The 26,410-nt window shown below is 36.5% G+C and overlaps 1 protein-coding gene across 1 annotated transcript in view; it reads left to right on the top strand.

Annotated features, from left to right (window-relative positions):
• The window catches only part of ar (androgen receptor), a 28,840-nt gene extending 2,723 nt beyond the window's left edge, over positions 1 to 26,117 (top strand). Inside the window, exons 2-8 of the mRNA XM_014006776.1 lie at positions 6,801 to 6,952; positions 7,047 to 7,163; positions 18,099 to 18,377; positions 20,045 to 20,189; positions 23,571 to 23,701; positions 23,787 to 23,938; positions 25,654 to 26,117. Coding sequence (XP_013862230.1) covers positions 6,801 to 6,952; positions 7,047 to 7,163; positions 18,099 to 18,377; positions 20,045 to 20,189; positions 23,571 to 23,701; positions 23,787 to 23,938; positions 25,654 to 25,812 — 1,135 coding nt within the window. The 3' untranslated portion in view covers positions 25,813 to 26,117. The remainder of the gene's footprint in view (positions 1 to 6,800; positions 6,953 to 7,046; positions 7,164 to 18,098; positions 18,378 to 20,044; positions 20,190 to 23,570; positions 23,702 to 23,786; positions 23,939 to 25,653) is intronic.
• Positions 26,118 to 26,410: the final 293 nt, after the last annotated feature.

The following is a 26,410-nucleotide window of genomic DNA, read 5'->3' as shown; positions in this document are numbered from 1 at the left end:
GTGTGTGTGTGTGTGTGTGTGTGTGTGTGTGTGTGTGTGTGTGTGCCTGAATTAGGTTTCTGTGGACGTGTGTGAACACACACACTCATTTTTTTATGCAGCTCTGGTTCTCGAACCCTCTGTGAGTTCAGCGGGTTAATGATTGAGRACACTTGTCTGCCCAACTGTCTAGGTTCAGTTCACCGAGGTTCATCAAACTGGGGGTTGTGTTTTTGGTGATGCTACCTTTGTTTTGATGTTTTGACTGTAGGGGGCGACAGCAAGTGTCTGAGCAGCTGATTTAGGTTTTTACAGTTTGGTCTACCAGGCCAGCAAGCCGCCCACAAGTCACTGCAGAGGTCAAACGGCTTGACCCCAAAATGAGTTGGCCCCTTCACAGCGTGCTCTGTTATATACTGTTTAGTTAAAATGTGATACAAATTCAACAACACTGTGCCTCTCATTTATGAGTGCAGCAACAACCTGAGCTGATCTCTGCTCAGCCTTCTCTTTGTTTCAAATTGCTACAACTAAGAAGTATCCACATGGGGTTTCAATAAAAAACAGTGTCTCACTGTACTGTAATTAGCAAGAAGAGCTGCTCCTTCCATGGTTTCATATGTTTCTGTTTCACCTGCTGGAAACATGAGGTTCAGCGCCGAGTGAGTCCAGGAAAATGTAAGCCCGTTCCACGAATGTGGACCAAACGGGAGATGTTTTTTTTTTGTGTCTTCATCTGTGTGTGTGGAGTGAAGTGGGTGTCCTGAGTGAGGGTCATGTGAACGATTCGAGCGCGTTTGAGGTGAAACTCGTGCAAGCCGAGGAATTTAAGAGGAATGCAGAGGGAAGAAAAAGACGATGCTTTTGCAGGAAATACGAGGGGCAACGGAATGACCCCAGAGTTTGGTGAAAATGGACGATTTTGTTGAGCTTTCAGAAAATGGGAGGAAATATGAGGAAACTTTGAGCAAAATGAGGTGTATTTTAGCTTTTTTTTTTAATTTAACACTAGTCACTGCTGCAGACTGTGATGTGGCAAAAAGTGCTGCAAATGCATCACGGTTAAAACACACAGATCCCCTGCAGAGGTGGGAACAATCTGGATACTTTAAAACCACAGATAAAATAGATTTCACAGGCCTTCATAGTCTGGTACAGACTTTAGTTCAGTGTTGATGTAACAAAAGAAATGAAGTGTTTTAAGTGTTTAGGGTTGGTGAACAGGAGCCTGTATGGTTGTGGGAGGGAGAGGGATGAGTCGACTGCATTTGATTTTAATTCTATAGAAAGATGACAGATCAATCAGTATTCAAATCACTGTTTTAATTGTTCTGACAAAAATAGAAAATGGTTTAAAAAAGTCTCAAACGATAAAATATTTTCTTGTGTGAGAGAGAAAACATTTCAAGAAGTTGTACCATTGATTTGGAGAAAATAAACTGAGGTCATTTTATTTCAGTAGCACATTTCAAAATGTGTTCAGCGTCCATGTTTACCACCCTGAATGACCCCTTCTTCTTTATTAACATTCTGTAAACATCTACTCAACTGTTAGTGTTTAACAAGTGAAAAACAATAAACTTTCATTGGTTTTGTGTTTTGGGTCATGAGCACACAGTAAGTCCCTGAATACCTCAGAATTCATCCTATTGCTTCTGTCTTGGGTCACATCATCAATAACCACTAGTGACTCAGTGCCACAGGCAGTCATGCATGCCCAAACCATCACACTGCCTCCGCCGTGTTTTACAGATGATGTGCTTTGGATCATGAGCTGTACATTGCCTTCACCATACTTTTTTCTTTTCATACTGGTAGAGGTTGATCTTGGTTTAATTTGTCCAAAGAATGTTCTAGATGGTTTTTTTTTAGCAAAGTCCTATCTAGCCTTGTTATTCTTGAGATTCATGAGAGTCTTGCAGTGTGCAGTGAACCCTGTATTTATTTTCATGCAGTCTTCTCTTTTTGGTCGATTTGAATAATGATATACCTCCCTCCTGGACAGTGTTGTTCACTTGGTTGGTTGTTGTGAAGGGGTTTCTCTGCATGATAGAAATTATTCTGCCATCATCCACCCTTGTCGTCTTACGACATCTGGTTCTGGCTTCCAGTTTTTTTTTCATTAAGGAGTTCACTGGTGCTTTCTTTCTTTCCCAGAATTTACCAACCTGTAGATTATTTTTTGTTGTTTTTTCTGTTTTTGCAGCTTATGGATGGCTTATTTCACCTGCATGGAGAGCTCCTTTGGCTGCATGTTTTACTCACAGCAAAAAAAAAAAAAAATCTAATTTCAAGCACTACGCCCCCAATCAACTCCAGGCCTTTTATCCGTTTATCTAAGGAATTTCCCACACCTGTCCATGAAATAGCCTTTGAGTGAATTGTCCAATTACTTTTGATCCCTTTAAAAGCAGGGTGGGCACATGGTAAGGATCTGAACTCCAAAACCCTTCATCCAATTATAATATATAAACCCTCAAATGAAAGCTGAAAGTCTGGACTTTATGATTAAATTCATTATATAACTATAACTTGAATAAATTTCAATAAAATGGTAAATAAAATACAACAACTTTGTGTCAATGTCCAAATAGATATGGACCTAACTGTTTCAAATTAGTTTTATGTTTATTTGAAAAAAGGACCAGGAGAAAAAAAGGTGATTAATCCAGACAAACTGGTGATATGACCTTTCCTCTTTTATCCACAATTTCCTCCCAAGCTGTTGTACTCGTTTTCTCCTTTCACTCCTCGTTGTTCTTTTTTTAAAAGTAATTTTAAGCAGTTATGAGGCACTGTGGCGAAAAATTAAACTTCTGCACATATTTTTTAACAGGTTGTTGCTAAAGCTTACCAAAGAGTGAGTTAGTTGATGCCACTGACCTTGCTTAGCTGGCCCATGAGAGGTCGGGCAGCTAAAGCCTTATTCCCCAGAATAGCATGCAGTTCTGGATGAGAGCTTAGTGAAATTATCAGCAATCTATTGGACACGTTTTCCACTGATATTGATCATGTCTCTATCACAATATAAACTGTTATTGAATTGCTGCCCAGCCCTGCTCTAATTGATGCAGTATGAGGTTTATTGTCTTGCTGAAATAAACAAGGCTTTCCCTGAAGAAAGTCATCATTGGGATAGGAGCATGCTTTTCTAAAACCTGTAGATACAGGGGTTGAACAATGAAATTGAAACACTTGTCATTTTAGTGTGGAAGATTTCATGGCTAAATTGGACCAGCCTGGTGGCCAGTCTTCATTAATTGCACATTGCACCAGTAAGAGCAGAGTGTGAAGGTTCAGTTAGTAGGGTAAGAGCACWGTTTTGCTCAAAACAAAATATTGCAATGCACACAACATTATGGGTGACACACCAGAGTTCAAAAGAGGACAAATTGTTGGTGCACGTCTTGCTGGTGCATCTGTGACCAAGACAGCAAGTCTTTGTGATGTATCAAGAGCCACAGTATCCAGGGTAATGTCAGCATAGCTCCAAGAAGGACGAACCACATCCAACAGGATTAACTGTGGACGCAAGAGGAAGCTGTCTGAAATGGATGTTCTGGTCTAAAACCAGGTGTTTCACTTTCATTGTCAATCCCTGAATGTTTCTGCATTGATGGTGCCTTTCCAAATATGTAAGCTGTGTATAATTAAGGCACTAATGCACCTCCATACCAACAGAGGCGCGAGCGATTGAACTGTTGTTCCTTTAGTACGGAGGACGTGATGTACATTCTTCACAAAAACAGTTTCCATCTGACTATGGAACAGGTTTTTTTCACTTTGCTTCAGCTCTTATTAACTTTCGGTTTTGTCCTGTGAGCACAGAGATTTCCCCAGATTCTTAAAGTCTTTTGATGATTTTATGAACTGCAGATGGTATTTAAAGTCATCACAACCTGAAGACCTGCTGAAGAGCAAGAAACACATGTGGGACAGAGGCCCACAAGAACCAGGATTAGGCACCACTGATCTAATTTATTGTAAAATCCTCCTCCAGCTGTTTTTAAACACCACCACCAAGTTTTACAGATTTGTTGATGTTGTCCGCGTCCCAGCTTTACTGCCATTTTTTTTTACTTTAAACAGATGATTTCTTTACTATGTTCCATTGGGAATAAAATGATGTCCCATTCCTTTTTGGAATTGTGCATAAATTCTAAAAACAATAATTTAAACAGTGCACAAAAATGGGAAACTTTCTGCAGTCTCGTGTCCTTCTACGCAGCTGCCTTCATGAAAGTAACGACACCTGAATCGTTCTCTCATGCTTGTAAAGTCTGAAATTTCCAGATCTGGTCAGTGTGAGATAAAAACAAGACCTCACCAACTTTTATTGGTCTCTATGTAAACCAATAACGGAACAGGCAACAACAGACACCCTTTTGATTTGATATAAACACTGTCTAGATCTTTTATTCTTTCAGGAACTAATTTATTTTCAGTAATAAAATGGTCTTAAAAACAAACAAATAATAGTCATTGAGCTTGTAGGAGAATGCCATTAATTTCCCAATTGAATTGTTGGCATCAGTAGTTAACCTTGTAAATGCAGCAAAGTTTGCATCTTTCTATATAACTCCTGCATTGCAGTGTTTTTAATTTTAGTCATAGGTTGCAGCAGGAATTGGATTTAAATTGTCAGAGCATTCATTGAAGGAAGGAATCAATGTCGCTTGAAACCTTGCCAAAGTTTAAATTAAAGATGTTGCACAATGTGTTACTCTCAGCTATTACCACAATTTTAGCTCAATATCTGGAAAATGACTGGGTTATAGCCAGTTTTGTGCATGCTAAGGTCAGTTAGCTGTGGCAGCCATCTTGAATTGAGTTGAGTCCAAAAGGTCATCTGTTGTTGATGAGTGTCTTTAAAATCCATTGAGTGGTTTGTGAGATATTTTGCTAACAAACACAAGCACATTCATAGACATATACAAGACCTTCAACTTTTCATGGCAGTGGGTCATGATTAAGGTCTTTATTATTGATGGAAACCAATACTTYATTGGCACATTAGGATCAAATTTATCTATAACTTAATTTTGACAACATTTTGTCTCCCTCTGTGTCTTTTCCTACATTTAACTCAGAACAGAGAAGATTCATCCTTGCCACTAAAACCTTAATATCTATTTTTGTTGCCGCCGAGGCTAAGCTCTGTCTGAGTCTTCCCTAATCTCTGGGTCTTCAAGGCTGCAGCCATTTTAAACTTCACCCACATGTCATCCTCCTCCAGCCACAGCACATCTTTATAAATCATCACACTCTACCTCCCTGCAATACTTGAACATACAGACTACAAGATGAGGAGTTTGGAAACTATCGGGAGGTTCAAAGGTTAGGCTCTGTCTGTCTGGGCAGACCGGTTCAGAAGATGGAGTTTTAAAATGAGAAGATAATTAAAGCATTCTTTGAAGGACAGCGTATTGATCGCTGCCTTTTTGCCTGTTGTACGTTAAAATCATCTAAATCTGAGAAGAAACTGTTTTGGTTGCTCAAAGTGTTGCGGTGCAGAGAAGGGGTCGCTACAGTCGCTAAGTGGTTCCTGGATTTTGGAGGATTGTCTGTTTTTGGAGGGGTTTGAAGAAGCCATCACAGTTGGATCTCCTCCCCAATCCCAAAAATTAAAATACAAAAAGATTTAAAGATGTTCTGTTTTAAATTAGTCAATAAATTATATTTACATGTTCCTATTAATTTTAGTAATTACATTATACACCAACAGCGTTACGCCGATTAGTCCTTTCTGTAAGTAAATTTAGTCAAACACATTTTTAACTTTTTACATGTGTCAGTCCAAGCAATCAAGGTTTTCCCAAAGTCTGCCCACATCCAAGAACCTCCCCTCCATTTACTGTAAGCTGCTCTATCCAGCTTAAACTTTAATTTTGGACAATGTAAGACAAGACAAGACAAGGCAAGATAATTTAGTATTTGTCTCCCATGGGAGAAATTTGTCTTAGAGAAGGGGACAAGGATGCAATACATCAAGGACAAAACAATACTTCTAACAAAATTGATAACAATAAAAATATTAAACTAGCACAAATGATTAAATAGACAAACATTGAATTTTGTTCATACGCACAGTGGTACATAATTACAATACAATTTAAGATCACAGTCTGATGTTCAGCCCTTTCTAATAAAACCATAATGTAAAGAGGAGGATGTAGAAATGACCGAAAAGATGGACAATAAAGCTCCTTTATGGAAGGAGAATCTCAGCTTTAGCCTTTTAGCTTTCACATGATCTCTCGAGCTAATAATATTAGGTAACACCACCAAAATGGCAATCACCCCCGAGCTAAATTACTAAAAATTCACTTTGATTGTTTCAAGTCATCAGAACATAGAAGCAAATGCAGTTTTGACATAATAAGATGTTGTTTATATTAGATTAGAAAATAAGGTATTAAGTCAAACATGTGAAAGTAGACTGAGATTCCTTTTAAGATTATGTGATTATGGTGAACATTTTGAATTTGTTGACTTGAACAGTCAATCAGTTGTAGATGAACAGCCAAATTTATTTATTCAGTTCTTGAAAAGTTTTATTATTATTATTATTATTTTCAAATCTATCAGCTGGTTCTTGAGGTAATTTGCTAACAGACAGACAAATGAGCACACTTCCTGGAAAAACAAAACATTATTGTCCTTTCATCTTCAGTGATAAAACAAAATATTCACACACAACGGTTTTCTAATAAACTAACACACAGTTGTTGTAAAGATGTGAACCAAAGCATGAGCTCACTAGCAGATCTGTAGATTCATTAGATGYGTGTTTATTTATTTATTTTTATGTTCATCTGCAGGTTTGAGGCAAGTCGAGAGCACATGTTTCCCATGGAGTTCTTCTTCCCTCCCCAGAGAACGTGTCTGATTTGCTCGGACGAGGCATCTGGCTGTCATTATGGTGCGCTCACATGTGGCAGCTGCAAGGTTTTCTTCAAAAGAGCTGCCGAAGGTAACTCACACCCCGCCTTTGAAACCTCCTCTCTCATTGGCTTAATGATGTCCGTTTTAGTTAGTTAAACCGTGTGTTTTATCCTCCCGTGCAGGAAAACAGAAATACCTGTGTGCGAGCAAAAACGACTGCACCATTGATAAGTTAAGAAGAAAGAACTGCCCCTCTTGCCGGCTGAAGAAGTGCTTTGAAGCTGGAATGACTCTTGGAGGTGGGGTGGTWACTCACATTTTGTTCGTCCATTTTTCTGTTCTGTCGAATATTTATTTATAAGTTGTTTTTTTACTTGAGACAGAAATATATAAGAACATTGATGCACCTTTTTTCCAGATTTAAAATTGTTACAAAAAAAACTACCATAGGTGAGAAAGCACCAACCTAATAAACACTGGTAGACAAAACATGACTGGTTTATCTGTCTGATCGAATCTTCAACCGACTGAGCACAAAGGTTTTGGGTATTTTTCCCATTGGCTACAGGACATGTCAGGGTACAGAGCACATTAAATAACATGTCTGCTTCACACAGCAACATAAATGCACCAGAATTAGCTTATTTGCTACATTTCATCCACTGTTATTTTTTTGGTGTAATGTAAAGTTCCAGTCAAAATAAACCCACTGTATAATTCCATAATCTGCTTATTTAACTCAAAAACAAAGCAATTCATTTTGGTGCTTCACTGACAACATTTATTGTGTTTTTGTAAACYAGAACAAATCTAAAAACTGATTCCAGCTGACTTATTCTTCTTAATCAGTGTTTTGCATCTTTTCTCATAATTACAGTGCAGGATGAGCAAACACTAGTTTTCCAAGAGTCATCTGGGTCCGTTCTTGTTGATGACATGATTTCAGCAGGTTGTGTTTGTGGTTGTTTGATGATCTTATTAAGGAGCCATTAATTAGCAGCAGAAGACAGACCAGGCTGGTGTTAGTCACGCAGAATGAGGTCTGATATCATCCTGCTGTGTAAACCATCACACATACTCAGACCACCAGGGCCATCGACTCCATTCTGTCGCACTCTGACTGTATATTTTAGCTGATCACAGTCTGGGTGGTGTTTCTTATCTTTAGCTCCTGGAAACCAAAGACTGACAGCAGGACACGTGTCGATTTGTCTTTCTTGTTGCATCATTGAGTTTCAAAAGACTTTTCTGGGACCAGTGGTGGATTACGTTGACTAATGATGTTTTTTAGACATTGAAGTTATAAATAAGGCCTGAAAGCTTGAAGGTCACAAACATCCAACAGTTGTTCCCAGCTTTAGATTTTATTCTTTGATTTTTTTTCTTTATTCTTCTCACAATAGTATTGTTTCACAAGTTAAGATCTGCATTCTTTGCAAGCTGGTACTAAAGAAAAACTTTATTAGAACTGACTGTTGTCTGACAAATCCTTGCTCAGATGTTGAGTGTTTGATAAAATCCATGCATCCTGTTGCTTCATCTGCCTTTTACTAACACTGAGGTTGACTCCTGGTTTCTAGTGTTACACCTGCACCACCTGGATCTTAGTTCAGAGGCATATGCCCCTTTTCTACTAGCACCTCTACAGCACGGTTCGACTTGGTTCTCCACGATTCCAAGGTTTTTCCATTATCAAAAATTTGTGGAACCAGTCCCTTTTTTAGAACGTACTTTGCTGTGGTTCCAACRAACCAGGTAAACAAAGTTCAGCCAAGTTGAATGGTGCTGAAGAGGCGCTTGTGGAAAAGGGTCAATAGAGGGACCGTGGGTAAAGTGTTCCACTGCAGAACAGGACAGATTTGTTTTAAAGAAGCAGATGTAACACCACTAAAGTAACTGGTTTTGCAGCCACAAACAGACAAACTTTCTGTCCTAGAGGTTACCTGTACAAAAGTCCACAAAACTGATCATTAATGCAACTTGAAACAAGCAGGTCACAAGCAGGGGAGTGCCTCCAGGACTTAGGAACAACAATAATACCAAATCAGAACATCAAGCCATTGCAATGTAATATATGTATATTACATATATATGAGAGTAGAGGGAGGATGTATAATTGGACTTGGTCTAAGACCACTCCATTTTATTCCCAACCCTGAMTCCCTCACCTGTCATCAAATGATCTCCTGATTATTGAAATCAGCGTTTATTTCTTTATCATGTGTAAACAGTTAAAGTTTACCAAAAAGCTTTTAAGTGTAGTCAAACAAAATATTAAAAATAGTCCCCCAAAAAGGAAATACGTAAAAATTAACTAAATAATGCCGTTTTGATCTACAGAATGTCTTTTATTCTCCTATTAATTATTTAAAAAAATTAACACCCTTAACTTGGTCAACAAAGATCTGAGAAATCCTTCCTTGTTTCTTTTCTTTGGTAATTTTTTTTCACATATCATWCTTTAGAACACAAGATTACTTTTATTAAAATCAGGTTTTTTCATTTGCACACAAATATTAAAAGCATACAGTATAATGCATCAAATGAGTGACCTGGTTTTAATGTTAAAATGGAGGTGGAAATCCAACGTAAGCATGTCTGTAACTTTACAGTGACTGAGATTTACAGAAAGGTGCCATGCATAGTAACAGATGTAAAAAAAAAAAAAGTAAAAAAATCTGGTGAAAATAATGAAAATGGTCCGTCTTTGTGCATGCTGACAAATATATTTTTGATTCTACAGAGTTTTACGCCTGTGGCTCAGTGTGTGCAGAGTTTGAATTTAATTATTTTCAAAGTGCAGTAAGGATGATAATAAATGGAGTGCACTAACAAAGCCCACTACGGAGCGAGGCAAAGTCCCAAAAAAGTGAAACTATTAATGGCTTTCCAACATCAAGTACTTTATTCTCTGCACTGCACATCTTAGCTGGTTCTCTTCAATTGCAGCATCATCACAATAGGGGATGTTACTGATAATCAAGCCCCTGACTGAGCTGCCATGCAATTTAGACCTCTTCCATTCACTCCTCCTTACTGTCACCCAGACCTGTTCGTCAAATTAGGCTGCAGAGATTGACATGTAGTGGACTAATTTTGGTCTTGTGTTCAATTTTCACTCTCTTCCATTTTCTCATTCTGTTAACGGTGAAAATTGTGCCGGAGGCACAAAGCTGACATGAGACATGTGAATTAAAGCGGCAGACATGCTGGTAATTTTTGCCACCAGTCACTGACAAACCCTGTGGAGGGAAAATGTGATCTAATGCTGTGATTGTAGTAAAAAGGCACCCCTTTTTCTAGTTGTGGCTAAAAAGATCCTTTCACTTATGTTCTCATCATGGACATATAATTGACTCGCGGCATTTCACAGGGAAATTTGTGGCAGTGAATTGTGGAAGTGGGAGCAGAAAAATTGCATGTGATCGTATTACTTTGACGTTTTTCACTTTGGATACTTATTAGGGAAAGGAGAGTTCTAATTTGACTGTAGTTAGAATAAAATATTAGAAAATTACAARTCTATTAGATTCAGTAGTTTATAAACCATATCCATGTGATCRTATCAATATAAAGCTGTTGTTTGCTTCCCTTGTGATTTCAAAAGTCTTGAGAAAGGAGCATATTGGCTTATGTTTAGGACGTAAGCAACATTTATATTACTGCTCAGAGGAATAGCTTTTATAAATTGAACTTTGTGTTATTTCTGGAATTTTAATTGCTCTTACAAATAAAGCGGCAAAGCAGTGAGGTTGCATCTGGTACATTCAGCGGGGAATTAATTTTTTTTTTCAGAAAAGCTAGAGGACGATTGCACCTGCGCTTTTTTCTCTTACAACTAAAATACTTTTAATATTTTTCAGTTCARCGTCACCTGAATGTATTAAAGTACATGAAAGCTGCGCTGGCTACCGTTTCACAAAGCAACACGTCACTGTTGAACCTTTTTAGGTTAATGATTCACAAAAGGCACCATTATCCCCGGACTTCTTATTCCAGTAGCAGAGGAGCTCGACTGGCCTTTCAAAGGCTTACTGCCRTATTACTAAGGATGTTTTACTCTCATCTGAAAAAAGATAAATATTAAACGAGGATAAAAGTTCTGCTTTGTAACCATCCGTCTTTTTTATCYCRGGGGACACCCTGGACAGATCACAAGTCCATCACAGAGAYGCATTGAGACAGACAACCATTTACGCTCTCACTCACACCCAGGGACAATTTAGAGCTGCCASTTAACTTAATGTGTTTTTTGTCTGTGGAGGAAAACTGTAGGATSTGGAGAACACCCACATGAGCACAGGAGGAAATGTAAACTAAACCCAGAAAGGCTGCAACTTTCTATCTGAGAGGCAACAACTCTGTGCCACCTTTGCTTTGTAACTAATACACAGAGTTTTATGTAGTTTATATCAGGGTATTCAATTGGTGGCCCGAGGGCCACATCCGGCCTACGGGTGACTTCCGTCTGGCCCACCAGTGAGAAATGAAGCTGTTTTTGAAAATAATTTTATTTAGTTAGTTTTATTTATTATAAAAATGATTTAAAATAAATTGTAAATTTAAAATCTATGATTTACAACAACAAAATAAACAAATTTAAAAGGTTAAAGTTAATAATGCTTGTTCTGTTCCACGTGTTCCACCTACCATTAATGGGCAATGCCCCCCACATCCCCCTGTTCTGAGCAGTTTAGTTGAACAGCCCTTGTTTATCCACGACATGTCAAATATCCAGGTCTAATGATAAAAAAATAATTATTAAACAACTGGTCCAAATCTGCCTGCCTTAATTTCCAAATTGTGCTCCAGCAGAATAAATCATAAAAGTGGAGGTGGCTGCAAAAAAGACCTCAAGAATAGCTCATTAACATAACTTTAGGATTCACGTTTTCTAACRTTTGGGTTCTTCTGCTTTTTGCTTTAAAGAAACAAATACTCGTGTTTGGTTCCGTTTGTTGAGAGTTCAGGCAGCTAATAAGTTCTCTAATCTACAGAATTATCTTCTGTGTTTTATCTTTAAATCTGGCTGGATTGTTTATRGATGTCTGACCACCATGTAATTATATGTGTCCTTCTGGTTTCTGCTCTCACAGTTCCAAACTCTCTTTCACTTTCCGCTTTCCCCAAACAACACCTGTTTAAAGGTTTTCGCCTGACTGTTTAATAAGTTGTGCTATAAATTAAATCATTTAAATCCTGTTAGAACACGTTGATTCAAAGGTAGATTCTGATTATATTATATATTTACTTACTGGGATCACTAGATGGTGAYCTGAAGGACACATTTTTATGTAAATCCCAATAATGTCTAAACCCATATTTTTACTTCCTTCTCACTTCATTCCTGTGATCATTCTGATTTATTTTCCCAGCATGAGTTACATATCTATCATTAAATCATGATTCAATCATGCAATGGTTAAAATCAAACCAATTTAAAGGTCTGGAGATATCAAACCAAAAAGAAAAGAGTTTGAGACTCAGTTTCTCTGCACATCCACTGTGAACTAATGTAATTTGGACTAAACAGCTGTTTAGCCTGAAGATATTCACTTATCAGAGAGGCTTATTTAAAAACAAAGACTTCTTTTGCTTTGGAGTGTGATGATTTGGGCTCTTTAAGGAATTGGAAAATGTCATGTGGTCTGATGATTTTACATTTACTTTGCTTCAGGGTGATGTGGGAGGATCAGGGGGAAAATGAACAACAGATAATGACGTGATGCATCCATCAAAGTGCGAGGATCTGACATGATAGGGCAAGAAATATGGTTGAGCTGAAGGTTCTGAATGAGCTGGGCTTTTTACATTTTTTTCCCTCCCTGGTGCCATGGGCGTATTCTACAATAACAGTGTCAGAAGTGATCAGGTTTGTGCCTCGGGACTCTGGGATATTTTTCTCACACACGGATCGGCCACCACAAACATCTGACCTAAATTCCATTAAGAGTTTTAGGAATGGACTGAAGAAGGTCTAACTCCTATTATCAGTATAAATCTGGATTTAAAGAAACGTTGAATGAATATTTTTAGAATTTTTTTTCAAGTGGCAGCTCTGACACTTCCAGGACACACCCAGCAAGTTTGCTCAGACGATATTATCAATGATTGTCTAAGCAGCAGCACTTCCACTGTGGATTACTGCCATTTTAAAAGCACCTCTTATTTCTAACATTTTATGGTATTTCTTGCTAAAAAATTTACATGGCTGTGAATAAACTGATATTTTTTATCAGAATCGAGCCCAGGCAGAACCAGAATTGTCACTGCTGGCTGCTGCTGCCAGTGTTTACACTAAACTACAAAACTCAATGTCAATATTAGGAAATTTTTATTAAGCTTTCTTAATGAACAGATAGAGACTTTTGGCGACTCTGGAGTGTAGTTACAGCAGGGGCGTCAAACTCATGTTCACAGAGGGTCACATAAGCACACTGTAAAAAATGAAATGTTGGATTTACTTAACCATGTTATGTTACCTTGTTCCACTTAACTGAGTTGAGTAAACTCAAAGCAATATACCAGTTTTTTAGCCAAAGAACATGAGTATGTTGCTTTGAATTTACTCAACTCAGTTAAGTGGAACCAGGTCACATAACATGGTTAAGTAAATCCAACATTTCATTTTTAGAGTGCATTATGTTGGCCATCACAAGGCCAGGTGTAATAAACTTTGATGTTTTGTGTTTAACTTTGATTTTAAACATGAAACTTCACATTCCTCATCTCATTGCTACAGCTGAGCCTCACTAACAAACAAGAACTGAGCTCTACGTGGTATTTCCTGCATAGAAACAGCATTTTAACGTGTCCTCTTATAAACACTGAAAAGTACTACATGTAAAACTGATTAAATGTGAAATAAATATAGAAATACTATTAAAGGTAAAAGTGGTGTTTACTCACTGTTGTTTGAACTCTCACTTTCTGAAAAGGAATTCCTGCTGTTTTAAATTTATGGCTCGCAAGTGGGAAATTCCCACTTCCCAGTACAACTGAGCCACAGCGAAAGTAGCTGGTGAAAATCCAGATAAATGTAGATCGCATTTGGTGAATTTTGCTGGCTGCCTGCTACTTTTGAATCTTGTGTACCTCCACCTAGTGGTGGGATGTCGCCATTTAGCAAATAAAATAATTGACATGCATTATGGGAGATGTAGTTTAAGGTCAATGCTGGCTCTAAAGTAGCTTATTTTTAGGACATTAAAAGAAAAGTTACATAAAGACAACAGGTTAGGGTCTGGATAAGTATTATCTTTTACCTTTTAAATCTGATTTTGTTGCTTTGAATCATAAATTGAAATTTTAGTATTGATTTAAAATTTATTTATATTTTTATTTACGGTAAGTTACAAAATAATATAATATGATCCCAAATGTCCCTTTTAATGTTAGTGAATTACATTCATTTCTTAAATTTCACCTCCTGCAACTAAATGTTCTAAACATTTTGTTGAAACATCTCATACTTTAATCATGGGCTTTAAGAACTTCCAGTTATTTTAAAGGGAATCTCARTTTTCTTTAACAATCCTCAATATGACCCACTAATAGCTATAAAGTTATTAAATCTTGTTTTATAAGACAGAAACATTTTCTGAATAGAGTCCCATCTGATGGAAAAGCTTATAATCATCATGAGTCATTACGAATCATGATGAGCTGTAAAAAGAYTGAATTCATCACAACATTTTAAAGCATGTTGGCTTTGTATTTTAATTCTTTCATATTGTATTATAAAAGAATGTAGGCCTTAAAAGAACAATAAAGCTGCTGTTTATTTTCTTCCCCATCTTGAGTAGTAAYGATGTTGCATTTTCTTTCCAAAACCCCACTTTTCCACAGCAGCTGCTTCACGTGGAAACTGCACTTAGAAACTAAATTGAAGCGAGTTCCTTGATTTGAAGAAGCAGGCTGTCATGTGCCCCAGAATACAGAGCAATACAAAAAGAATGGAGTAATTAGATTGTGCTGAGCAACTGCCAAACATAGTTTCATTATGATGTCGTACACTGCACGCCAGTTCTCTTTCAAATACTTAAAATTGATAACATTAAGGCTCCAGAATGAACAGAGAATAACAGCGTAACACAAATGGTTACTATGTGCCGAGAGCATAGAGGAACAGACACTCCYGTTGTTTTGCTACTTATAAACCCAACTTGAAAAAAAAAAATAGCATAACCGGATGATCTAATTCTCCAACAATGAGCCTSTTGTAGCTTTAAGATGAAGAATCAAAAAGCCAGATTATCAAAATAAGAGGAAATAAACTATTTCTCCAATAAAAAAACAAACCCAGCAGTAGAAAATAACTTTTAATTGTCACGCAACTGCCTCCGGCAGAATTTCCAAAAAAACGTCTCATTAAAGCTGCAGCCCGGCTCCTCTGTTCGGTTTGATAAATATTGAACTCCTTGTTTTAGACACGACTTTTAAGTTTCTCTCAAAAGTTGCGGAGTTGGAAAAAGAAAATTGCAGATTATATAAGATTCTTTCATTTTCATCCCTGATCCGATAACAAACATCTCAAGTACAAATCGTTAATTAAAACACTTCTCAGGATTCGCGGTTCAGGCGCCTGATCTTTGCATAGCAGAGTGTAAAAAGGTTAGGTTGAACTAATCTCCAGGTCTCTATATTTGAGACGAAAGCCAACATAAACAGACGAAGAAGCACAAAAGATGTCTTTTACATGATGAGAGTCAGTCTGGAGCTGAACTGAATTTTGGTGTTGGGTTTACTGCTTTCAGCTGAAACGTCCAGTGAAGGAACTGCAAAGTTATCTATTACACACTAATTTTCCTTCAAAATCAAACTGCACATATGAAACATGTTTTTTTTTTTTGCTCATTTTTGGACCACTATCTTCTGTGTCCTCACCGGTCTCATCACGATTATAATCAACATCTTTATCACATCTGTCATCTTCGGTTGCTTGATTGCAAAAGAAAACTTGTTAAATCTTTTCCTGATAAAAGCCCAAAAGCCTTTTGTGTGTAATATATGACTTGCAGATGTCTCTTCACTCTCACTTTGGTGTCCAGGCTCATGGATGTCATTACCTCATTATTTCGACAATGAAAATGACGTTCCTGTAAGGGTAAGCTGGAGTATTGTGTCTGTCAGTCTGACGGAAAGAAAGAAAAGGGAAGGCAGATCTGATAAAACCTTTTAAAAKCACCCTTCACTTACAGCCTCGTAAACCAAGTAGTACCAGGTACAGTTCAACTAGATAAAAAAAAAACTGGGCGGCGTGCCGTAAAAATATGAACTCAGCTGAAGGAATAACTATGATGGTGCAATAATGTACTTATCATTTTATTTTATGAAATTATGATGCATTTATGATCAAAGTTTTTAACTTGAGGAAACATAATTGTCTTCACGTATTTGTTATAGAAGGAGCTCTTTTAGCTAATTTTTTTTGGTGATGGTATCATGTTAACAAAGCCAACATTAAAATAAACGTCTTTGCCAAAAAGTCAAACATTTGATATTTTCTTGGGYCATTTAAAGCTTTGGTTATATAATTCATCATTGCATCATTAAAACCAGTGGTTCTTAAACTTTTCGACTTTGGGGCCCAACTTGTTGAAGCTAAAGTGCCACGAGGCCCATTCAGAACAACGAGGTGATAATTGATCTAAATCGTATCGATCTTATTTATATTATTTCCATTAAATAAATTGCAATGAAATTAAATGCACACACAGTTTAACAAGTAAAGACCTTGTCAAATAAATTTTGAGACATGTTTAAGACAAACATTTACTGCCAACATTCAGTGGCAATGAGAGACATCTCAAAACGTTGGTGATCCTTGGAGTGTTTCTATGCATATCCCCCAGAAAATTTAGAAGAAAATCTACTCAAATCTGCATTTCCAGCAATTTGAAGTGCATTTTTTCTAAATACTTAGGGTTAATAAAACATTGTAAATAAGAAACTGTTGTTGCCTTGTGAAATAAAGGTTAATTAAAAATAAAAATATATATTTATTTAAAGGTAGAACAACTAGTGTTTGAGAAGAACTTTATCTGAGATCATAGGCCCCTAAAATTTGTATTGCTCTTATAATGTTTGTTACACACTGAACACAATGAATTTGCAACAAAGTAGACAAATCTGAGAAATCTAATAACAGAAAAACTATAAAATAGAAAATACAAATTGCCCTATACTGTATACTGGTCCAGTCTTTATGGTATTTAACTATACCCCTGGTGGCTTTCCATTATGAGMTGTGAAACTTCTGGTTGAGGAAAACAAAACAAAAAGTTGGTGCTAAAATCTTGTTTTCAAAAATAAACAGCATCCCACCTCCACCCCTCACACACTTTTTTTTTGTCTCTGACAGCCTCAGCAGCTAAAGATTAAATCAATCATGTTTCTTAGAACTTTTACACAATTAAATTACCCTCACCACCACAAAYACAYGGTAATACAATTTTATTTTATACCAGAAGCTGCTTTTCATCCATCCATCCATTTTCTGTACACGCTTATTCCTTTCAGGGTCGCGTGGGTCACTGGTGCCCATATCCAGCAGTCACAGTGYGAGGGGCGGGGTACACCCTGGACAGGTCGCAAGTCCATCACAGGGTCACACATAGAGACAAACGAGACAAACAACCATTCACTGTCTCACTCACCTAGGGACAGTTTAGAGTTATCAATTAACCTAATATTTGTCACAAATTCTAGATGCTGTTTTAGTTTGGAGGGGTTCGATGCTTTACTGGATAGCTAGTTCCATGGCTAACCAAAAAAAAAAAAAAAAGTCGTGAAAAGTCTTTATTGTACATACAATTTTGGTCATTTTGGCTGGTTTTCTTTATTATTATTATCTTTTTTTCCTTTAGCTTTTTGTTTAAATTATGTTTCCATTACTCAAATATTTGTTAGCAGTAGGCTAACAAATATTCTTGCGTATTACGTATTAAAAAAGTTGCTAAACATCCAAGTGGCGCACAACAACTATTGGTCAGAAAGTGTAATGCAACTCAGTCAATTAAAAACCATTGACATCCCACAGCCATCATGGCCCATAGTTGAAAAACAAATTTTTCTTTTGAGGTCCTCAAGTTGGCGATCGCGACCAAATTGTGTGTCTCGGCCCAAAGATTCAAAATCGCTAATTTAAACCAATCTATATAGCCTTTTAAAGTGATAGTTCAAATGTTTTAAGGATTTTAAGGTGAAAAATGATGATATTCTTMTTCTTGTAGCACGCAAACTAAAGAAGATCGGACAACAGAAAAACCCAGAGGAGGATCATTCAGTTCAGGATCCAGCTGAAGTTCCCCACAACATTTCTCTGAAGGCAGGTCCGAACTTCAACTCCCAGCTGTTTTTCCTCAACATCCTCGAGTCCATCGAGCCCGAGGTGGTGAATGCAGGACACGACTGCGGCCAACCAGACTCGGCTGTCAGCTTGCTCACCAGCCTGAATGAGCTGGGAGAGAGACAACTGGTCAAAGTGGTCAAATGGGCAAAGGGATTGCCAGGTAGGACACAAAAACTGCATTTTCTTTAGAAATACAACTTATTTTTATTTATGTCTTAAAATGGATTTAGATGCAAGAAAGAAGAAGTAAAGATGCACCAAGGCTAGTATTTACCTGGTACTTACAGAGTAAATACCTGGTACCTACAGGGATTGGACTGAATTACAAAATGATATGATGATATGATGAAAATGATATTCAGTTGAATACACTACAAAGACAAGATATTTAATGTTCAAACAGATACATTTTATTTGTTTTTTTTTTTTTTTTTGCTAATATTCACTCATTTTGAATTTGATGGCTGCAACACGTTCCAAAAAAGCTGGGAGAGGGGCAAAAAACAGACTGGTAAAGTTGAAGAATGCTCAAAGATCACCTGTTTGGGACATTCCAGGGTTGTAAACAGGTGTGTGTCATGAYTGGGTATAAAGGGAGCATCCCTGAAAGCCTCAGACGTTCACAAACAAGGATGGGGCCAGATTCACCACTTTGTGAACAATTGCATGAGAAAATAATCCAACAGTTTAAGAACAATGTTTTTCAACATACAATTGCAAGAAATTTGGAAATTCCGTTATCGAGAGTCCATTTTATGAGAATCTGGACAAATCTCCACAAGTAAGCAGCAAAGCCGAAAACAAACATTCATTTTTACTTCATTTTATATGTTTCATGTCTGATTTATGTTTTGAAGCTTTTGCTGACAGTTATCAAGTTAAAGATGATTTTGGTGAACTGTTCTTAATGTTTTGAGACTTCTCTTGTAGGKTTATGATGCCCAAACAAAGAAACATGGTGAATTGTTTCTTCCCTTTTTAAACTCTGTGTTGCCACTGCCCCACATCTGGATACATTTTAAATTAAGTCTTTTTATTAAAGCTAAGTCTCTAATAGGGAGGATTCAGTCTCTGTAAACATCTGATGTGCACAGTTCTGGTCTAAACCAAGAATATTCATATTCTGGATTTAACTTTTAGGTTGTTTTCTGATTAGAGAAATATTCTCTGAGCCACTTTGGATCCACAGCTAATTTTATTTTTTTTCTTTTGATTTTCTTCTTTTTTTGTTCTGAGTTCTTTTCTAAATGTTTACATTTATTTTTAGGTAAAAGAAAAGGCTTTACAAGTGCTCCTTTAAATGTTTTTAGTTGAATTACTTGTAMAGTTCCAGTGATGACAGTTTTATAATCAAATGTGCCACCTGCTGGCACCAACATAATCCTAAAATAAAAAGTAAAATATGTTTTTAAAAGAAAAAAAACCTGGTTATCTTAAAATGTATCTTTGGAGAGCTGATAAATTTCTTGCTTAATATGTATATTTCAGTGAATGTATACAAAATAATTTGTTCTGAGATATGTATGATTTTCAAAGCTTATTAAAAATAGTTTTTACAAAAACAATATTATCTTTAATACAATCAGAACTCACACTTTCTTTGCAAAATACAGCTGTGCTGTATTATTGATTTTTGGTCGTAAATAAAAAAATCACTTTTTAATCTCAGTTTAGTGAATACAGTATATTCTGCTTGTTTTTTTTTGTTGTTGTTGTTTTTTTTTGTGTCTTAGATAGAACTACACTGTGTGTTTTCAGTTCAACACTGATTCAGTAAATGTTAGTTAAATTTAGTGTAATATTTAATTATTATTTTTTATTTTTTAGGTTTTAGAAACCTCCATGTGGATGACCAGATGACCATCATCCAACAGTCATGGATGGGGGTGATGGTGTTTGCGTTGATATGGAGGTCCTATAAGAACGTTAACGGCAGGATGCTTTACTTTGCCCCGGACCTCGTCTTTAATGAGTATGTAAAGTTTTAAATGTTTGTTTGATTCAGGTTTTTTTAACATTAGGAGTTTATTATTAAAAGCTGCTTGTTGTGTTTAGTCTGTGAGCTCTCATTTTACTCTCTAATTTTCTATTTGTGCACAAACACAAAGACATCTGCAAGATAAAAGTGTAAAAAAGTTGCTTTCATCCCTTTTTATGTTTTTTTTTATTATTATTATTATTATTTTTACAAAGTTAGAAGTTAGGAATATTTTCCCTCAGGCAGACTCCAATAACTCTGTGCATTTAGACTAATTCAGGTCAGAGAATCCCAGACAATAGCTGTGAGATCTGAAGAATATTAATCACCACAACAACCAGCTCCATCATGAGTAAACAGAATCCCACAACTGGGCGTTATTTTCAGTTTTGCCATTACAGTTTCGCCATTGTATCCCAAAATATGTACTGCTGTCTACTAATTTGAGCAAAGGCACAAAAGCACATTTGTTGCTGCTGTAGCCACAACRCACGCTTCAGTAATATGAGAACGAAGCTAATCAAGGAGCTAAATAGCAGCAAACATGACCCTTCAGAAAGTGCTTGAATTCTAAATCTGCTGTCACGTTTAGTTAAGTTTTTACAAGAACATATAATTGCTAAAGTTAAGTCAGCTGGTTTTATTTATTTATTTTATTTATTTATTTCTTTATTTTTGGACAGAAAGCTGCTCTTTGGCTGAAATTCAGTTCACTCAGTGTCTTCAGAATTCACCCAGAGAGATGGATGGATGGATGGATGGATGGATGGATGGATGGATGGATGGATGGATGGATGGATGGATGGATGGATGGATGGATGGATGGATGAATTGGATAAATGGATTGATGGATGGTCAAGTGGATAGATGCAGGGATAGATGAATGAAATGGATGGATGGATGAAAGATGGATGATGTTGGATGAATGATGGATGATGTTGGATGAATGATGGATGATGTTGGATGAATGATGGATGACGTTGGATGAATGATGGATGATGTTGGATGAATGATGGATGATGTTGGATGAATGGATGGATGGTCTCACATTAAAGTTTTTTTTCATTAAACTAGTTAAAATTAGTTCAGAATTTATCAGTCAAATTAAATTCTGAAGGAACAAAACGTGACTCAAATAATTTTTGATCCAGTGCAGCATGTTGAAAAAAAAAAACATTAATTTTAAAAACAACTCATTCATTTTATGAAATTGTTTAGATAAAAAAAATTGTTAGAAATTACAATTTTCATTCTGGCATACATAATTAAAAAAACATTTTCATTTCTTCCACACCTCGATGTCTGGCTTTTTATTTGTTTGTGTCCACCTTGCCCCAAGCTTTTATGAGGCTGACCTTTGAAAAAAATAAATAAATCACAATTTGTGTTCAAAGAATCACAATTTTTCATCCTTACTTGTAACTAGTGTAGATAGTTGTTGCCTCATTAAGATCATTGGCTCTCAAAGTTGGGGTCGGAACCTCACTGTGTGTTATGGAAAGCCAAGTAAGGGTCTTGACGAATTCCAAAAAGTAAAATTGGATTTAAAAATTTTTAAACTGTGTATTTTACTACATTCAAAGAGTAACAATGTATTCATACATGAATACAAACTGAATAAAGGCTGTTAATTGTCTTGTTATTAGTTTTAAAATGTTTTTGCTCCAACCAGTGATAGTTGGGTTCACAACATCTATTTTGTGCATTGATAGCTGAAATGTTTGGAATTGTTGATTTAGACAAGTACCACGATTGTTTTTTTATATTCATTCATTCATTCATTCATTCATTCATTCATTCTAAATTGATAGACAATATAAATATGTAATCTGTGCACAGATTTCACTGCTGGAGCAAAATGTAGGAAGAAAATCCACAATTCACCTTGTTCTATTTTATTTATTGATTTTACTAAATATCTTAAATGTCACAAACAAGACTAAATGCTTCAGATGCTTCATTTGTAAAAGTTGTGCTTACGTTTTTTTTAAAACCATCAAAATAAAAAAAAACAATAAAGTAAATGTCATTTATTTTGTGTTAAAATGTTTGGAGACTTTGCGATTCTCACCATAACCAAAGAATTCTGTTTGGATTTTGGATTTAAAGAGCAGGTTTTCAAGACAAAAGTTCTGGTGAATTTTTATTTGAAATTAGATAAATGTTGTCTTTGCTGTCAGTAACTGACTCTGGGAAAAGTTATGATTATTTTACCTTTTTACTTGCAACCATTGATCAATTGTGTGCTTCACAGTGCAAAAGTTAAAACAGTTAAAAAGTGTGATCAGTGTGGCAGTAAAACATTAAAGCATTCAGACTTATGGACTATAACTTATTTTTGACATTAAATGGTCAGAGATCTGTTTGAGTTGCTTTTGGTGAGCTTATTTACAGAACAGATGCAATATGATAGAAATAAAACACAATGAGACACTTCACAGAGCTCGGTGTCAGAGCAAAGCCTTGAATATTTTAACCTAAAAAAATAACTCTGAATATAACGAAGCTTAACGATGCTCAGAGTGTTGCTGTGATTGATACAGCACAGTACAGACTACAGTGAACTCCACATTTCTGCAGCAGAAGTGCTACAGCTAGCTGCTTCTGCCACCATGTTTGCACAGCACCACAAAACTGTTGTAAATAACTTTAGGTTTTAGTCTTTTTAAAACACAAAATTTCTAAACTTAGCTTGTTGGCAAAGTTATCATCAACAGGTAAGATATTAATCGTTGGTAATCTTTCCACAAAAGCCCATTTCAAAATAGCTGAACTATCCCTTTAGTTCTTTTATACACTTCAATAATACCCTCCTTTTGTCTGTTATTTGTTTTTTCTTCCTAACTCACTTCCTGCTTCGGTCTACTCAGTAAGTTTTAAAGTTCCACTCCCACCTGCCTGAAATTTATATTTATTCAATCACAAATTGGAACCTTTGCATTCCAGAGCAAACCGAGAAGATTCAGTTAATTTTGGGCATATTTCTGGTCCGATTGCCGGGAGCRGCTTCATTTCTTTTTCAATTCTCACAACTTAGGAATGTGAATAAATTGTAAGTGATCGGGTTCATAAAGATGTGAGCAGAGGCAGCATCTGCTTAAGCATCAAATAWTCTGTCATTTTTATCCTTTAAACTGCTGATAGAGGATGAGGTTGTAGTGTAACAGATTATTTAACATCTGGGTCCAGATGTCAGATTATAGGGTCCAAGTTTTTATTGTTGTAATGTGATTCAGAGTCAGTGTTCTTGAATTTAACCTCTGACATTCTCTGTCTGTCTGTAGTTATTCATTACTGATTAAATGTCTTCATCTCGTTGAAACGGAACAGTCCCATTAGCTCACATCTCTCATTCATATCTTGTTACGTCTGCAGGCATCGGATGCACGTCTCCACCATGTATGAGCACTGCATGCGGATGAGACATCTGTCCCAGGAGTTTGTGCTGCTGCAGATCACTCAGGAGGAGTTCCTCTGCATGAAGGCCCTGCTGCTCTTCAGCATCAGTGAGTTTTGTCCTGCAGGCCCACCCTCCCCTCCCCGAGGTGGACTTGCAACCTAAAGTGTTAAAATTTTCCCGTTTGCRTCCAGTTCCCGTCGAGGGCTTGAAAAGCCAGAAGTACTTCGACGAACTTCGCCTCACCTACATCAAYGAACTGGATCGTCTGATTAATTATCAAATGATGACAAACTGTCCTCAGAGGTTCTACCAGCTCACCCGGATCCTGGACTCTCTGCAGATGGTGAGGCGCACAGACTTTCTATGGAGCTAAATTAGCCTCAAAAGCATTTTAGCGTGTGCAAACATACGCGAAGATTTGAGTGCACACGTTTCTAGAGTAACCACCAATCGTGAAAAAAACCTGAACGTTGAATGTGGTCCAGAAAAGACCTACAACACATTTGGGGTGGAATCATTACGCAGTAAGAACCAAACAAAAACACACAAGAGCTAAACAATTAACATCTAAACACAGTACTTTACTGTAAACTGTTAGGAGGTGCTCTAGGGCGGTGTGAGCACAGGACATGTACTCTACTGTATTCTTTTAATATGGAACTGAATTTACATTTTTGTTTGTTACAAAATGTCTAAATTATATTATTCATAATTTATCTTGAAAACTCAAAAAAAATGAATGAGAGAAAAAATTGACATTGCTTACTGCACTGTATTTCCAGTTTCTGCAATATTACGGGGATTACCTGTTCTACAAAAAGATCTGTGAACAAACTGTGAAAGGCAACATTGTGGAGCTTCACTGTATTAAAACATATATGCTTACATGGACATTATTGGGTTCAAAAATGTTTCAGGCTGTGGACAGTACAGCTGAAATAAACACACTAAGTAGGTTGGAAGCCTTTATTCATTCATTCATTTATAATTTTTTATTCATTTCATTRAAAAACAAAATTTTATACACAATAAAAATACAAACACAACGAAATGAAGGGGAGCAGAAAACAAATAAATAAATACAGTTTTATAGTTATAGGTAAAATATTAACCTATCCATTTAGAGAGATTTATTTCAGCTGTACAGTTCACAAAATTAACATTTTTGTTGTAGAAAAACTAAATGAAAAATCTAATTTCACTGGATTTTTTATTTATTATTTATTTTGTGGACTGAACATTTGAAGTAAATTACCTGAACTTATGAGGTCATTCTTTTACAAAACCTACTGAAAACATTTATTTTCCCATTTTTCCAGAGGAAGTAAACATTTTTAGTAGTTTATTTGAAATGTATAGTTTGTGCGCTGACATTTTTTTAGACTAATTTTACTCCATACTTCCCATCCTGCCAGGTTTAGTGTCACACAACTATAAGTTTAAAAATAATTATGTGCAATGGAATGCAGTATTAGGTTGCTGGTTTGATCCCTCGTTGCACCCGTCTCAGTCATTGTGTCCACCCGCCTTGCCTGCTGATGGTCGGCAGAGGGTCCGGTGGTGCAGGTGAATGGCAGCCCCGCCTCTGTCAATCTGCCCCAAAGGCCGGGGCAGCTGTGGCTACAATGTAGCTTACCACCATCAGTGTGTGAATGATTAATGCACAAGTGTCTAGAAAAGCACTATTATAAGACCCTATAGTTCATTATTATTTATTTTGTAGTGCCATGAATAAAACGCAGCAGTAAAGAGACGGTGCATTTAATTTTCCTGTTATTTTTTGGATCTATGAGTAAAGTTCCAAGATATACTGGTTGATCACAATCAACAGGTTGATGATCCCTGGTTTTGTTTTTTTCTGGTCTAACACATCTGATTCAAATGAGTGATTAACAGGCTTCTGCAGAACTTGAAGAGGTAATTCAGTCACTGAACCAGGTGTATTGGAGCAGGGGAACAAGTACAACATGCATAATAGTGGCTATGGAGGACCAGGATTGGACACAGACACGTAAAACCACCTGAGAACTTGAGTCTGTTTTCTTTTGCTTGTTTCAGACAGTAAAGAAGCTCCACCAGTTTACGTTTGACCTCTTCGTCCAGGCTCAGTCTCTTCACCCGAAGGTCAGCTTTCCAGAGATGATCGGAGAAATCATCTCAGTCCACGTCCCAAAGATCCTGGCAGGTTTGGCCAAACCCATCTTGTTCCACAAGTAGAAGGACTTCTTCCTTTTTATCCCCATCAGAACATGTAGAAAATGCTGCCTTGATGAACTTTAAACAAAAAGGCTGGAAACTGTTTCTMCACCTCTCCAGCTCAGTCCTGTTTTTACTTAATTGTACTTTGTTTTGGTTAGTTTTTTCCCACCTTTTACTCATAAGTGTGCTCATTATGTTAAGAGCTGTGAGGTCTAATCTGGAGACAGCTCGCCAGTTTCAGAAGGAAACAGAACTCAGTTTTTAAATCAGGATGAAGTTCCAGGGTTAAAATCGTGGTTTTCACAAAAAAGAAAAGAAAAAAAGAAACGGTCTGTCTCATGACCTATGTAAAATCCCRAAGCCTCTAAAAATCAGAGCTTATTGAATTAGAAAAACTAATTAAACACATTTCCTATCAACTTAGCTAAATTAGATTTTTATTTATAGTTTTTCTGAAGCACTGCTGTTTAATGCACTTGCAACATTTTTGTATATTATGTCGATAATCATAAAAAACAATAATTAGATTCTTTTTTTTTTTTTTTGTTCTAGATAAAAATATTTCATTTTCCTAAACAAAACCTAATGAAATTTTTAAACTATTTTTTCCTGTTTG

Source organism: Austrofundulus limnaeus, unplaced genomic scaffold, assembly GCF_001266775.1.
Source record: "Austrofundulus limnaeus strain Quisiro unplaced genomic scaffold, Austrofundulus_limnaeus-1.0 Scaffold37, whole genome shotgun sequence".
NCBI lineage: Eukaryota > Metazoa > Chordata > Actinopteri > Cyprinodontiformes > Rivulidae > Austrofundulus > Austrofundulus limnaeus.
This window is presented reverse-complemented; position numbering and strand designations above follow the sequence as displayed.